Here is a 17,310-nt window from a genome sequence, read left to right as displayed (position 1 = left end):
CAGAGAGCGAATTGGATCCGATGCTTTTAAAGATAAAGGTAAAAATAACTAGAGCATTTAAAGATAAAGGTAAAAATAACTAGAGCATTAAGAATCAAAAAAAGCCAGAAAGTTTTAAATTAATTGAGACGTAAATATGTAGCGGTGATGTCACTGGGAACTAAAACAATTGAACACAAATTGAAGAGGAATTAAAACTTATGAAAGCAAAGGGGAAAGGAAGTATGTAGAAAATCATGATAACAGCTGGATAAATTGAAGTCTCACTCAAGCTCATGTAACTTAAAATTGAATTCTTTGAAGAAAAAGTGAAGATCCAGATTATTTAATTAAAAGTGCAAATTTTCCCAGTGAAGAATGAAAAGGGACCTGATAGAAGAATAAAAATAAGGGAAAGATAAGGAGGTGATGGTTTTAAAGGCAAAACAAAATAGTAACTGAAATTATTGAAGGAAGTGGAAAATTGCACAAGCTAGAAAGACAAAAACGACTAATACTGAGTTATTTAAAGGAAGCAAGACTGGAGTTAAAATACGAACAGACATAAGTAAAACTTTTAGTGGTAAGCGGATAGGAACTGTAGCGTGCATGAGAGATGGAAAGGGGAATATTTACGGCCTTAAAAGAAGGAAAGGAAAGAGTGCAAGGAAACTGAGTAAAAGTTTCAGCGACTGAAGAATAATGGATGAAGACTCGAGTCTTTCAAGAAATGAGTGTGCAGCAATTAAAAATTCCAGCTTGCGATGGAGATTTTCTCATTTTTTCTCATTATTGCTTAGTTCATCGTCATTCGTAATGGTGGTCTTTTAATTACGAGTGGAAATATAATTTCGTAATCAGGAACGTCTTTATTCATAAGAATTTAGGGCATCCAGTGTGAAGAACTGCTGTTTGGATTGACGTAATAGAGACGGAAAGCAACGTCTGAAAATTCCGAATTATCGACTAAATTTTCAGGAAAATCATTCGTAAGCAGACGAAGACTCGTATATACAGTACATATATATATATATATATATATATATATATATATATATATATATATATATATATATATATATATATATATACATATACAGATATATATATGTGTATATATATGTATATATACATATACAGATATATATGTGTGTATATATATGTGTGTGTGTGTGTGTAAAAACAAGTACAATATGTTTTTGCATTTCATTTTGAGATCATTTGGTTAAAAACGAAAGAATGCCTTCTTACGTGCATAGGAGGACAAGAAATTAAGGCGCGCCTGACTGCATTAAACTAGCCTGGCAAACATTGAATAAGATGATTCAGGGAAATCAGATATACAAACAAAAGCTTAATCCTTATCCTTATAATCTTTCAAATTTTCTGCCGTATGCATAATTCATTTCTGTCAGTTTTAAAGGACACAGAAACCTAGAAATTGTCTATCCTTAAATGAGGAGGAAACTTAACAATGAGTTTCCACAGTAATTTGACATGTTTTAAGAATAGCCTGATAACTGGGGAAATCATTCATGTCCTTACAAAAAGAAAGAAAGAAAGAAAAAAAAGATTCTGTGTCAGTAGGAAGTCTGGTTCTGCTTTAAATGATTTTTTTTTTGTTGCGCGATTTAGACGGAGTGATGATACAAGAAGTCTTTTTTATCATTATTTGTTATCTCAGTTTTTGTCTCTATTATACCGAGATCATTTTTTTTTTCTTCCTTTATTTATGCAAGCTTCCAAATTTCCGTTTCTTTCAGCAGTAAATTCGACCGAATTCAAACAAGCTGTAATTGACTAAGAGGGAAATGACATCACTTTCAACTGAATACTAAGGGAATTTTTATGGAATTTCCCGAGTTTGGTGATGTAGTATCGTTTTGTGGTTGTGGTCTTGATCATTAAGAAACTGAACTGGTCTTTTTTTCGGTCTATATTTTTCCGGTTTTAAAGAGCATTAAAATGAGAATCATTGAATGGCGGCGACCAAAAATTTTTGACTAATTATCTTCCATCCGATGAGGTTGGATGGGCAAGTTTTTAGTGTTTTTATCTTCCTTTTTTTTCTGTTCAGTGAAGACATGCCCGAGTGACTTCACCTTTTAAAAATCCTCTTTGAACTCCCCAAACTAAGACTTTGGCTTCCCTTGCATGCTTTGCTTCGCGACCATGTAATGAGCAAAATAGGTTTTGTTCAGCAACCTTGCGAGCAAATTAATTTTGTTCGGCAGTGTTGCGAGAAAAATGAGTTTCGTTCGGCAATGTTGCGAGCAAAATAAGTGTTGTTCAGCAATCTTGCGAGCAAAATAAGTTTTGTTCAGCAGTGTTGCGGGCAAAATAAGTTTCGTTCAGCAGTGTTGCGAGCAAAATAAGGTTTGTTCATCAATTCCGCGAAAAGAAGAGAACGAAAATAGTGGATGGCGATGAACTAAACCTAACTTCTGTTTCAAGATATTAACAGTTCAACCTCTTAAACTGAATCCGGCAGCACGGAATAACGCCAGTGTATCCAGATGTATGATGTTAGGGAAGAAGGTGTATGTCTGATGCTCATACGGTCTTTTTCTTGTTCTATTTAATTTTTTTTTTATTCTTCGGGTTTGTGTTCCTCTCAGTACCACTTTGCAAAGAAATACTATTATTTTATCAAATACACCTTTTTGTGTTCATCAGGCTCAAAGGAATTTTTAACCTAATTTTTTTCAGAAATGTTATATTCATCTAATGTTTACATGCATTACAGTCATTTATATCATTCAGAAAGGCATAGCAAGGTAGCCATTTTATTAATTATAATCTGTCATCGCTTACTTATTTTGTTACACAATACGAATTCTTAGGATATAACCTATAGTAAATCGCAACAACTTTGTAAAAGGAATCTCTCTCTCTCTCTCTCTCTCTCTCTCTCTCTCTCTCTCTCTCTCTCTCTCTCTGTGTGTGTGTGTGTGTGTGTGTGTGTTAATTTATGTGAAAGGAGATGAATATAATTTAAGAGATTTCTTTTCTAGTATGGGTATTTTTTACGCTCTTTCGTCATTTGACAAAAGATTTCCACGCTAACTTAAGTGCTTATGAGTCTTGTGTATAATTCTAATAGTTGAAAATTAATTTGATATCCTTTTTTTTTACAAGAAGGCATCGTGCTTACCCCATATGAAAAATGGGAAAAAGCACGTTAAACGAAGAAGAAGAAGAAGAAGTAAAGGTAATTTTGGGCCTTCCTTTCGTATCCTGGGCTCTCCTTATAAGAAAGTCAGAACCTTTGTCAGAAACTTTGTTATAGCAGCAGTACATAGTCTAGTGTATATTGCCATTTCAAGAAACGCTCCTGGAGCCATTTTGGGATGGCTTCCCTGGTGGTGGAGAGGTACTAATCCCCCTCTCCTCTTTCAGGCATATGTTGCTGTGCTCTGTACATAATGTGTTATTGGCAAAACGCAATGGAAGTTATTGCTGGCAGCAATCTGAATAAACAGATCTATCCCCGTAGGGGTTACTGCTGTCAGTGTATCTCACGCGGTGAACTGTAGGCATTACTTAAGGTTCCTTACAGCGTCCCTTCGGCCCGCAGCTGCAACCCCGTTCATTCCTTTTACTATATCTTCGTCCATATTCAGTTTCTTCAGTCTTACTTTCCATCCTCTACTGACACTTGTTTCAACATAATTTTCAGCGCTGAATGACCTCATAGGCTCCAGCGCTTGGCCTTTGGCCTAAATTTTATATCCCATTCCTAAGCATATCTGTTCTATTGTGTCATACTTCCCTCGTTCATCGTCCGCTTGGGTTGCTACTCCTTTCATCCTATGATCATTCCATTCACATACATTCTCCGCCCCCACATGCCATGGTCAGGAGGCCCGCATACCCGCCGCCACACCCACCTCGCCCGAGACTCCCCGCATCCGCATGCCCAACACTTTCCCCAAACTTGCAACCTCACAGCACAGAGCGGTCTTCGCCCAGGGCTTGCAACTCTCTCTCTCTCTCTCTCTCTCTCTCTCTCTCTCTCTCTCTCTCTCTCCTGGGGCTTGGTAAATCTCGAAGGTTCGTTATCACGTTTCAGATCCTTTGGTGGAATTTGAATTATGGAACCCGGATTTAAGAGCATCTTTCATGCGTCTGAAAGACTACGAGACGTCATTATATCCGGGTTTTAGAAAAACCATTCTCACACTGATGAGGCTGCAACTTCGTGTTAGCTCCTTGCTTCAGTGTTTCTCTTGTTAAAAGATGAATTTTGTTAAATACAGATCCATTTCATGATCTTGAAATGGCAGTTTCGAATTCCATTTTAACGCCACAACAACAAATCTGTTGCCATCGAGTCGTGTCTTCGCCACACCTTGACTTCCCTTTCAGCAGCCAGTAACTCCTTTGTGAAATACCTCGGCCAACCAATAGGAGAGATTGGAAAATAGATGAGAAAAAGTTGTGCTGCTGGTTTTTGTAGTATGTCAAGGGTTTTCGTAGTCTTCCGACATAATATATGGGGTTTTTCGTGGCCAACTCATTTGTGTTATTACATTTAATTTCACATTGGTTTTTTCTGTTTTGAGTACGTGTTGTTATTTTTGGTTAGCTTTCTTTTCCTACTTGTTTTGTGTGGAGTCAAGTTAATCATCATCATTATTTACTACCAATTTGCTGTGATTCCTCTACTAAACTGCAACATATTTTACTGATGTGATTTTGGTGTTGTTAGACTTTATACTGAAATTCATTGGTTTGGGGACTGTCTGAAACAGAATCTATCTGAACTCTTTGATTTTATGACTTTTGATTTAAAAGTTTTGCCTTTTTCAGGCATAGTCTTTTATTTTTTCCCAAAGAGTCAAATAACTAAAGGTCTTAGCAGTCGAGATTATATAACAACATCACGAATCATTGTTACTGTTGGCCTTACTAGTCTCAAGATGTAGTTGCCGTGTTGTAATATGACAGGTGGCAACAATAACAGTAGTTGTCGTTGTCCCTGATCCATAAATTTTCATATTTTGATCCATTAAAATTCGAAATTCCTTCATGCTAGAACTGGTTTGCGAGTAGTAGTAGTGTGAAAATGACTTCAGAATCATTTACCACCTTCAGGATCTGGGAACTGTCGTTCAGGTCTCTTTCCCCCTCCCTTGGTACCTTTATGAAAGAGACAGTTAGTAAAATCTTCGATAAAATTGATATGCGCAGCTATCCTCTTCATATACCCCCATTATGCAGTAATATTAGTTAAGCTGTCAGTATATCAGCTTCAAAGTTTGTATCATGATAGATTTTGAAAGATGAGAATTTTCTTAATTGCTCCAGTATTTGACTACACGAACCTTTTGACACGTCCATTTGAAAGCAGTCGTGAACTGGCACTCATTCATTTCGCACGCTGCATTGAACGGGTCTCCTAAAAATAGTAACAAAATACGAAAAACTCTGAGGATCTTCTTTGCCAAATACAACACACACAAATATTTAATATCCTTGTACCTTGAAACGACAAGAAAGTAATCGGCAAAGGTAAACAATTCATTGTACTGCGTATTGTGATATTGCAGCGACTTGACAGTCAATTAATATTTCAGTTTTGAGCTTCGTATAGAATCAAGTATCGGATTAAGTACAGAATTATAGAATGTTTGTATTCATTTAAATTTTCAACGGAAGAGGGCCTAAGGTGAATATTACAACTAAAATTCATACTCATCTTTGATAAGGTATGACTCAAATTCATGGAGTAGAAGAAAATGATTGTTCGAGAAACAGGTTGAGGTGATGAAACCTATGCATCATGCTTAGGCCTCAATGGCTTTCTTATTACCAGTTGTACAGGAAGAAGTCAGTTGATTAAATAAACGAGAGTTGATGAATGTCTTAGAAAAATAGAGATTTCAAAGGCAATCTATGTGTTATCTGGATGTTTTGAAGATAAGCTAGCTTTGCTACAAAATTTACCAGCCGGAGTTTTTAAAATGCAACAGTGATTGAAAGATTAACAATAGATGCAACGAACCAAAAAGATATAATTATGTAATTGAAATTATAAAGTTTGTTTGCAGTGAACTTAGCTAAGCAATAACACCCTTCAAGAAAACCATATGCCAGTAAAGGCACAAAGGCATTTGCAGTGAACGTGATATTTTCAGGAATAGTAGAAATACCAAACAGACCTATATATTACAAAAAAGAATCAAAGATAAATAAAATTTTGTAGGATGACAAACGTCAAGATGAAATTTTTCAACCGCGTCTTACGTTATGACTTTAGCCTTTATAGATGACAAGTTTCTGAGGAGATATTCCTATGATGATAGATCATTTGAATCAACAGCATCATTTAAATGTTCTGCCTCTTCAAAAATTCAAGAGAGTGAAAAGCATTCAGATGAATGACTCTTCTCAGCCACGAATACTCATACGAATCAAACTGAATTTCCCGTCCATATTCTTGACAAGACTTTATTAGTCTGGCCTGCAAGAACGCTCTCGTTGTTGTTGCTGCGGCTGCAAAGTAGTTCTTGGAACTAGAAAAAAATATTTTTTATGCATATGAAAGGGCTGAAACGCCCTAAAATGACTGTGCACTTTCTGACGGTAGTAATTATCTTGAATTTTTTAGAAGTAAATTACATGTAATCATCAACACTGTTCTTCGGATTTCATTTGACATTTCCATGAGACGAAAATTGAACCATTTGCACAAGATAAAGAGTAACAGTTGATGAAAATAATATATAGGAGGTCGTGTGTCTGTGCGTACGAAGTTTTTTGGCCTATTTAAAGATATTCTACTGGAGGCCGTATCTATAGGCAGCGCCAAGGATACGATAACTGTAACTGTCGTCGGTGTGATTAAATAGCCGGTCTCTCAACCGGGATAGGGTTGCCCTGGTATCTGTGAAACTGGTTAAAATTTAGGCCTCTGCTCTTTTATTAGGCCTTGAATTCGGCTGTATTTAAATCCCTGCCGACACTTTGAGCCCGAGGCTAACCAACAACAACCCCTTGGTATGTGGGTTGGCAGGAAGGAGTAGGGAGCTGGATATTTCTACCTCATGTTCTGTAGTCACTTGGGAAGAGGGATTGGTTGGGACAAAGTTGGATAAGAATTCAACATTTTGGTGAGAGAGAGAGAGAGAGAGAGAGAGAGAGAGAGAGAGAGAGAGAGAGAGAGAGAGAGCGAGCGATTTTAAACACGTGACTCGGGATAACACTACTCTCCTTCATACATCTATATCTTTTGTTTATCTTCCCACTAAACTTTATCTGAGTGTACGTTGATACGATTCAGCAGCAGTTCACTTTATCTTTATATGCACCTAATTAGCTGTATAAAATTACAAAGATATGCAAATGATGGTCAGGGTAGATATCGAATGTTGTCAGCTGAGCAACCTTTTAATTGATGGAAGATGAAAGGAGTGATAGTTCTCAGCACAGGGTCAAGTTTCCCAGCTTTCAGGGCAATGGATTTAGAGTCCTTATTTGACATCCGATAATTGTGCATAAGCCATACCAGCATTTCCAGTAGACACCGATAACTCACCAGAGCAACGTCGGGTGTAGTACTTCCTTAAAAAAAGTATTCTAGAATTATTTTACAGCTGGAGTTCAGAACACACACACACACACAAACAAACATACATACATATATATATATATATATATATATATATATATATATATATATATATATATATATATATATATATATATATATATATATATTGTATGTCTGTATATATATGTGTGTGTGTGTATGTGTATATATATATATATATATATATATATATATATATATATATGTGTGTGTGTGTGTGTGTGTGTATAATGTGTGTGTTTGTGTGTTGCATAAAGCTCTCATCGGCATTTGCTGGAAGAATGGAAGCAAGATGAATGAGTGGTTTGTGTCCGGAAGCGAGTTGTCAGCCATTGCAAGTTATTCCGCCGGCAGAGAAAAGGAAGAGTATGAGGTAATGAAGGTGCCATCATCCGAAACCATTTAGGTATATTCCCACGTGCTGTTGGTGTTGGCTGTTGCCTAAAAGCCGGCCTAATAGTTTCTGAGATAAGGCCCGACACCTTAATCTCGTTTGTCGCTGGTTTCTTTTTCTTCTTATCGAGTTAGGCTAATTGGCAACTTCATTCTGGAGCAGACATGAGAAACTCCGACAACTGTTCCGCCTTCTTTAGGGAGTCCATCACGAGCATGAGCTTACCGACCAATGGCAAATCTTGTTTCTCGTCACGTGACTCTCAGCGTGCAACCGAGGAAAGGATTTTCGGTTCTTTCGATTCGATGTGTTCGACGTTTATAGGAAACAGAATGGAATGCTTGTAAGCGATGTGTGATGACGACAGTTTGTTTTCATTTAGAATAAATCATGATCGATCTAGTTCATTAATGCTTTGTAACGCTCTTAAGTTTTAGTAATGTGTAAAAGTAATTTCAGAAATGAAAAGGGTTTAATTTTCAATGCCAGTAGTGATACGTATGCTGACGTAAGACTCAGTGCATTGGACAGTTAGCTAAGCTCTGCCTTTTCTCCTTTCCTTTTTATTCATTGCAATAACCGAGCAGCCCTTGGCGTTGAAGAAGAGAAAAGGAGAAGAGAGAAAAGAGGTCAATGTGATTTTTTCTTCACAAAGGCCGGTGGTCCTGAGTGTTCCACAAAGAGCCCCAGAAGTGGAGTGCTGGCCATTTCAGCACGGAGAGAAGAGAGGAGGCGAGGTGTGTGTTTGGTTCAGTTCCAGAGGGCAGAATGGAACGATCTTGACTTAGTTGATGGCATATAAGTACAGGAGTAGAAAAGAATAGGAGGGGAAGGCGAAGAAGTTGGAGGAAGAGGTGATGGGGGTTTGTGGATGTGGGGATGAGGTTGGGTGGGTTAGTGGGTGTAGGGGAAACACACACTCACTCACTCACACGCGTGCACACCCACCAACCGAGCAACCCCATCACCGCCAGTACGCACTAAATGCTCGCTCCGAACACACGGGCCAACTAACAACTCGTGCAAGCTCGTAGTCGGTCACAGACATACACACACACACACACTCATATATAAACACGCCTCCCATACATGCTTCGACTATTCATTTCAGGAGCTCCCCCACGTGTATTTCGCTCTACGCCCACATGTCCTCAGCCACACCACGTGCCACAGCCATCCAGTGTGCGCCCATCTCATGAGGACGCTTTCGTTAGTTTGCCAATCAGGGCCGGTGGTGGTGGCGTGTATTTAGCCAAAAGAAATGATGGCCTGTCGTCTACTGAGGCCCTTTGACACACAGTAAGGACACTCGTCGTGTTGTACTTGAGACTCCCCGTCCACATCAACAACTGACACGGAGAAAAACTTCTCCAAAATCCTCGTCTACGACGAAGACACGTTCGCCGACACTACAACGTTTGCTTTGACAGTTCCCAGCTGGAGCCGGTGGCAGGTGACGGCAGCGGCGGCGGCGGCGGTGGGGGAAGAGGAGGGGGTTGAGAATGAGGAGGAGGAAGACGGCCATGAAGATCTGAGCTGCACTCTCAGTTATTTCCATCTGAAGCGGCGTCTTTGTTGCATCATCCCGCTTCTGCTCCGTCCACAGCATAAATGACTCGTCCCTTCCCTCAGACGGTGACGCTCCGTCGGAGGCGATAAACAGACGATATAAAAAATGAAGTGATATCCCCAACTGTCACAGAAGAGACAGAGATAACAAATACAATATATATTAAAATACTCGATATCTGTTTGTTTCTTTCTTTTCCACCGTGGAGAGACTTGTGTGTGAGAGTGGGCGTACGGGCGTCGTGCTCGGGCGTGCAATATGGATAGCGGGGGCGGGTCCCCCTTGGACCTCTACGGGCACATGGTAGCCGAAAGCCACAGCGATGATGGAGGTGGTGGAGGGGCAGTGATGGGCGTCTCCTCCACCTCCAGCCCTCCTTTTCTCATGGATTCGTGGGTCCATCAACTCTACGAACAGGTATGGCAGACAAATGATCATCTACAGTCTTCCTCCTCCTCCTCCTCCTCCTCCTCCTCCTCCTCCTCCTCCTCCTCCTCCGTAGTCGTTGTTTGGTCCTTGTTTTCATCCTCATCTCTCTCTCTCTCTCTCTCTCTCTCTCTCTCTCTCTCTCTCTCTCTCTCTCTCTCTCTCATTTTTGCTATACACACTAAAAGGAACGGATAAAAATGATATATTTGAATTAGTGTAAAGGAACTGTTGGCAGTGTAGCAGTTGTAGCCCCGAAATGAGAGGGAAACCGACAAATACACTGTACCCGAAACTTTTGACAGAGACAAATTCCTCCTAAGTTTGTCATCCCGAGAGACAGAGAAAATAAATAACTTGTATATCTTTCGAAACCCCTTGAGCAATCAACCAGTCAACACACCCACCCACCTGTTCTGGTCATCATTCTATTCTCAAGAAGTTTCAGAATCGGCTTGACAAAAATAGTCGTTTTTCCTCTAGAAATGTCGTTATATGTTTAATTTATATTCTGGTGATGACTTTGCCTTATTTAAAATTTTCGCCACATGCTCTTTCAGTTAACGAAATTTACATTTTTCCAGAAGTTCGCTATTTCTTCATGTCACAAAAGTAATTCATTCTGTGCAACTAAAGCCACGTTTCCCAAACATATGTTCTTCGCTGTCCGTTTTGAGTAATATCCAGTGCAGTTGATTCAAATAAGTACCGTCTCCTTTCAGGTTTATAAGTGCTTCAGCCTGAGATATTTTTTTTCTACACCTTTTCCGAACAGTATGACTTATTTATAAACACTAATTTGTATCATGAAATATAAGGGCTTTTCTTACTTGCAAAATATGTAGAAACGCCAGAAATAGCATTTTTCTTGGAAAGACAACAAATTAAAAAGCAGGTTTTGACGTCAAACCGAAATATCTCTCGAGTATTTCGTACTTGAAATCGCTGGTTCTTAGCGTCGATGTGTCACAACCCTTATCATCTTTCATTAAATAAATCATAGTTTTTGCGGTCAGCAGCCAAAGCTATTATTAACCGTTCTTGTCGAACATAGTTACGGTGTTTTATCTGATAGTAACTTCATTTTCATTACCATGCTATTTTCGTCCTCAATGTCAGCTCATCTCCAAGTCAGTGAATGTATTTGCTGAACGACGCATGGCTATTGGATGCTTCCCCCCACACCTTTAATTATGTGGACCAGGTGACTAGAGAGAACTCTCGCTATCACTTGCTGCTGCTGTTGTTTCTCTCTCTCTCTCTCTCTCTCTCTCTCTCTCTCTCTCTCTCTCTCTCAAACGGTAGCCGTTCCTTTTAGTATCTCTCGATGCATTGCATGCTGTTGCATTTGCAAATGATTTAAAAGATAAGTTTCTATCGTGTTGGTAAAACTCGTTGTTTGTTGAGTGAGCGGAAGAAAGTCGTTACTTTAAAAATTTGAACATACTTCATTCGTCAGCTTCTGTCGTAGATTTGGTTCCATTTTCATAAAACGTGTTTCATTTAGAACTACGACCATCGTTCAGCGATTATGGGAGGATGTATTTGAACCAGGGAAAAACACAAGATTCACACAATTAGCCATACGTGCTTCGAAAAGGTCAGCGCACATTAGAATTTCCGGTCAGGTCTGAAGTCTTCTGAGATCCGCCTGCCTTACGGCGACGACGTAACCCGAAAATTGTGTAAGAAACGCACTTAAGTCCGAAATGGAAAAGGGAAAACCGCACTACGCCTGACACACGGATAGGCGAATCATAGTTGTGGTGAATCTTTCTGCGGTGTTCGCTTTTGTTACTAAGTGCCTTTCCTTCTCGAAATTTAGTAACGAACTCGGATAAAGTTTTGCGTCTCATGGGTTGACGTGGTATTGAGGTAGTCTTTTATAAAGAAATCATTTACTTGTCTGATAGTATCATTATACAACTTAAGGGTGAAAACTAGAACCCTTCGAAGATAAAGCTGGCTCGTATGACTGCCAGTACTATAAATACCTTCCGACAATGTAGCTACTGGTTTAGTTGAAATTAATGCTAATTTATTCTCCCGCTTCCTTTTTCCCTTATTTTAATGAAATTTAAAATCTTGGATCCCGTAGGGGGTTAGTGCCGTCAGTGCACCTCACGGGGTGCACTGTAGGCATTACTGAGGATTCTTTGCAGCGTCCCTTCGGTCCCTTGCTGCAACGCCTTTCATTCATTTTACTGTACCTCCATTCTTAATATCTTTCTTCCATCTTGCTATCCATCCTCTCATAACAATTATTTCATAGTGCAATTGCGAAGTTTTCCTCCTGTTACACCTTTAAAACCTACCTACTGTCAATTCCTTTCCAGCGCTGAATGACCTCATAGGCCACAGTGCTTGGCTTGGCTTTCGGCCTAAACTCAATATTCCATTCCATTCCAAAGTCTTAGAATTGATAGTTAGAGGTTTCATCTTCAGAAAATGTCAGCGCTTGGAAAACAAAGCTTTTGAGGTTGAGATGTTTCACCCCCTTCCAGTTTTCAGAAATAAATAAATAAATGAAATTAAAACTTGGTTGTTATCTTCCCCAAATCCCTAATTTCCTTGAGTTAGTGTCTTTTATGATTGCTCTGAAAGTTAAAATCTAATTACAATGTATAAATTCAAAATGTCTGGGCCGCATGATAGTATCTGTCCGGTATAGCAGATGAAGATGAATCATAGAAGCTATCTGTTCTGACATTTTAAAGTAGACAGTATACAAAATTCATGTAGGCTAGTCATGAAATGTAACAAATGAATGACGTCTTGTAATGCGTTGAAAAATCCCTGCGCCGACACTAACACTGCCGCCATGAACTTCATGCATATATATACTGTGTATATATATATATATATATATATATATATATATATATATATATATATATATATATATATATATATATATATGTGTGTGTGTGTGTGTGTGTGTGTGTGTCCCCCAGCTGCCTCTCTCTCTCTCTCTCTCTCTCTCTCTCTCTCTCTCTCTCTCTCTCTCTCTCTCTCTCTCATTTCAGGTTTTTGACGGAGACAGTTTAGAATTTATGTCTTTGAATAGATGAAAATTTGCAAGAATTAGGTTAAGTGATAAGAATTCCAAATGGTTTTTCAATTGAATTTAACGTATGTATCAGTATTTATTGTTGCGTCCTGTTGCTTTAGTAATGAATTAAGTCCAGATTTATTACATAAAAGTAACGTGAAGGGAATTAAGATTTTTAATTATTCTAAAACTCTACAAACTCATTGAAGCGCGTGAAATGGAAAGAAAATTAAATTTTCAGCAGGTTGATAAAAAAAAATAATTTTCAGCAGGTTGGTAAAGAAATTAACATTTATATCAGGTTCAGAAATTAAATTATATTTTCAGCAGGTTCAGAAAGAAAATTACATTTTCAGCAGGTTAATGAAGAAAATAACATTTACAGCAGGTTCATAAAGAAAATTACATCTTCAGCAGGTTAATGATGAAGAAAATAATATTTACGGCAGGTACAGAAAAAAATTACTTTTTCGGCAGGTTCAGAAAGGAAATAACATTTTCAGTAGGTTAATAGAGAAAATAACATTTACAGCAGGTTCAGAAAGAAAATTACGTTTTCAGCAGGTTAATAAGGAAAATTACATTTGCAGCAGTTCAGAAAGTAAATGACTTTTATTAGCAGGTTCAGAAAGGAAATAACATTTTAAGCTTGTCAGTGAAGAAAATAACATTGACAGCAAGATCAGACAGAAAATTACATTTTCAGCAGGTTCAGAAAGGAAATGACATTTTCAGTCGGTTAATAAATGAAACATTTACACCAGGCTTAGAAAGAAAATAACATTTGCAGCAGGTTGATAAATAAAAAAATATTTTCAACAGGCTGATAACAAAAACAATTACAGCAGGTTCTAATATTTACAGCAGATCAGAAATTAAATTACATTTTCAGCAGATTAATAAAGAAAGGAAAACAACATTTGCAGCAGGTTCAGAAAGAAAATTTCATTTTCAGCAGTTTAGCAAAGAAAATAACATTTACAGTAGGTTCAGAAAAAATTTCATTTTCAGCAGGTTGGCAAAGAAAGTAACATTTTCAGCAGGTTCAGAAAGGATATAACATTTTCAGTAGTCTAATAAAGACAACATTTACAACAGGTTCAGAGGTTAAAAAAACATTTACAACAGGTTCAGAAAGAAAATTACATTTTAGCAGGTTCAGTAAGTAAATAACATTTTCAGTAGACTAATAAAGAAAACATTTAAGCAGGTTCAGAAAGAAAATTTAATCTTCAGCAGGTTAGTAAATAAATAACATTTACAGCAGGTTCAGAAAGAAAATTTCATTTTTAGCAGGTTAGTAAAGAAAGTAACATTTACATCAGGTTCAGAAAGAAAATGACATTTTCAGCAGGTCCAGAAAGGAAATAACATTTTCAGTAGGCTAATAAAGAAAACATTTGCAACAGGTTCAGAATGAAAATAACGTTTACAGCAGGTTCGGAAAGAAAATTACATTTTCAGCAGGTTCAGAAAGGATATAACATTTTCAGTAGGCTAATAAAGAAAACATTTACAAGAGGTTCAGAAAGAAAACATTTACAGCAGGTTCAGAAAGAAAATTACATTTTCAGTAGGTTCAGAAAGGAAATAACATTTTCAGTAGGCTAATAAAGAAAACATTTACAAGAAGTTCGGAAAGAAAATAACATTTACAGCGGTTCAGAAAGATAATTACATTTTCAGCAGGTTCAGAAAGGAAATAACATTTTCAGTGGGCTAATAAAGAAAACATTTACAGTAAGTTCAGAAAGGAAATAACATTTACAGCAGGTTCAGAAAGAAAATTTTTTTCAGCAGGTTCAGAAAGGAAATAACATTTTCAGTAGGCCAATAAAGAAAACATTTACTGCAGATTCAGAAAGAAAATAACATTTACTGCAGGTTCAGAAAGAAAATTACATTTTCAGCAGGTTAAGAAAGGAAATATAATTTACAGTAGGTTAATAAAGAAAACATTTTCAGCAGGTTCAAAAAGAAAATGGCATTTTCAGCAGGTTAATAAAGAAAATGGCATTTTCAGCAGATTAACGAAGAAAGTAATATTTACAGCAGGTTCAGGAAGATAATAACATTTTCAGCAGCTTCAAAAGAAAACATTTTCAGTAGGTTTTGAAAGAAAATTACAATTTCAGTAGGTTCAGAAAGAATATAACATTTTCAGCAGCTTCAAAAGAAAACATTTTCAGTAGGTTTTGAAAGAAAATTAAATTTCAGTAAGAAAGAATATAACATTTTCAGCAGCTTCAAAAGAAAACATTTTCAAAAGAAAATTACAATTTCAGTAGGTTCATATTTTTCAGCAGCTTCAAAAGAAAACATTTTCAGTAGGTTTTGAAAGAAAATTACAATTTCAGTAGGTTCAGAAAGAATTAACATTTTCAGCAGCTTCAAAAGAAAACATTTTCAAATTTCAGAAAAAGAATATAACATTTTCAGCAGTAGGTTTTGAAAGAAAATTACAATTTCAGTAGGTTCAGAAAGAATATAACATTTTCAGCAGCTTCAAAAGAAAACATTTTCAGGGTTTTGAAAGAAAATTACAATTTCAGTAGGTTCAGAAAGAATATAACATTTTCAGCAGCTTCAAAAGAAAACATTTTCAGTAGGTTTTGAAAGAAAATTACAATTTCAGTAGGTTCAGAAAGAATATAACATTTTCAGCAGCTTCAAAAGAAAACATTTTCAGTAGGTTTTGAAAGAAAATTACAATTTCAGTAGGTTCAGAAAGAAAATAACATTCTCAGCAGGTTTACGTGGCGTTGCTTCCGTTCAGGAATAATAATGTGTTTGTGTGACTGTGTGTGTGAGAGAGAGAGAGAGAGAGAGAGAGAGAGAGAGAGAGAGAGAGAGAGAGAGCTCTGGTTGCAATGGAACTATCTGAATATTAATTATATTCGGAGTTAAAGCCTTGAAATTTACTGGCCTTTTAACTTCAAATGAATTAATGTTTCGTATGTAGCAGAGAATATAATGATAACAACCAGAAATAGATATACAAATGCATCCCATCTCACTATTTTATGCTTCAGTTTAACTTGGTTGCTCCTATTTTTGTTCTTTGAATCAAAAAAAGAAGGTTGTGATGCTGTCCTTCATACGCTACCTCTGATTTTTCGAGTTCTCGTTTCAAATGTATTTAAATGCTTTTTAAAACATAATTATAATAATATCTCGCAACAGTAACAGAATTGAACTTAGTTTACAATATAATAAGAACAATAGCTATTATTATTATTATTATTATTATTATTATTATTATTATTATTATTATTATTGCTGTGTCTTTTGTATATTGTTCTTGCTTTGATTATTAGCGCTGCGATCGTTCATCTGCAAATATTCTCACAGACTTTCCTCCTAAACTCTGAAACCTGAGTTATTAATAATTTTAGTAATTTATTCATACATTTATATTGGCCAGCACCCAATATTGGGTCATAGTTTCACAGTGTATTCATAATTCTTGTAGGGACTAAATCACGTACATCAATGTACATTTGTCTAGGGGCTGGGTGAATATGTTATAATAATAATAATAGTAATAATATGTTTAAGAAATCATGTAGAGAATAATTAATAAAAGAATTACTTCCTATATATACAGGAAAATAAATGGCAATTTGGTTATAACATCTCCCTTGCGTCGTTTACTTTAAAATTACTTTATCATATATATATTATATACGGTATATGTGTGTAGTATATATATATATAATATATATATATATATATATGCATACATTCATAATACATATACAAATATACACTATTGCGGGAATTGCAGATTTCACCATTATAAAAAACAAAATATTTTGTTGTATTTAAGTGCCAATATTATTGAATATACATATATATAATATATATGTGTGTGTACATATATATATATATATATATATATATATATATATATATATATATATATATATTTTATATTTTTTTATATTTTTGTAGAAGTGCTACAAAGGTATGGTTTTCATAAATTGTATACACCATATCCGGGTTGTACAGATGGCTACAACTGGTTAGCTTAAGCAACCTCTGCACTAGCGGACAACTTAACAATTGTGTGAAAATCAGGTTAGGTTCAATCAATGTTCTGTTGTCATTCTATCACAGCTTTCAAAAAACACAAAACGGAATAGAGAATATTTTTTAACTCCTGTGCACCTTGTGTGTGAGATCAAACCGCTTGAAACTTATTCTATCATTTAATTGCCAGCTACGTTAACATTCCTCTACTGTTTTATTACGTGTCTTCTATACTAGTGCGCAATGTATATTTTTACTAAAGT

General features: G+C 36.5%; 1 protein-coding gene across 5 annotated transcripts in view; it reads left to right on the top strand.

Moving 5' to 3' along the window:
* LOC136845831 (steroid hormone receptor ERR2-like) overlaps positions 1 to 17,310 on the top strand; it is a 345,697-nt gene that overhangs the window by 243,792 nt on the left and 84,595 nt on the right. Inside the window, exon 1 of one of the 5 annotated variants that reach the window (XM_067116217.1) lies at positions 9,661 to 9,954. The exons of the other annotated variants lie outside the window; for them this stretch is intronic. Coding sequence (XP_066972318.1) covers positions 9,796 to 9,954 — 159 coding nt within the window. The 5' untranslated portion in view covers positions 9,661 to 9,795. Of the gene's footprint in view, positions 1 to 9,660; positions 9,955 to 17,310 lie in introns of those variants that run through there. 5 annotated transcript variants of the gene reach the window in all.

The sequence above is a fragment of the Macrobrachium rosenbergii genome, chromosome 14 (genome assembly GCF_040412425.1).
Source record: "Macrobrachium rosenbergii isolate ZJJX-2024 chromosome 14, ASM4041242v1, whole genome shotgun sequence".
Lineage (NCBI taxonomy): Eukaryota > Metazoa > Arthropoda > Malacostraca > Decapoda > Palaemonidae > Macrobrachium > Macrobrachium rosenbergii.
The sequence above is the reverse complement of the archived record's forward strand: the minus strand, read 5'-3'. Positions and strand labels throughout refer to the sequence as shown.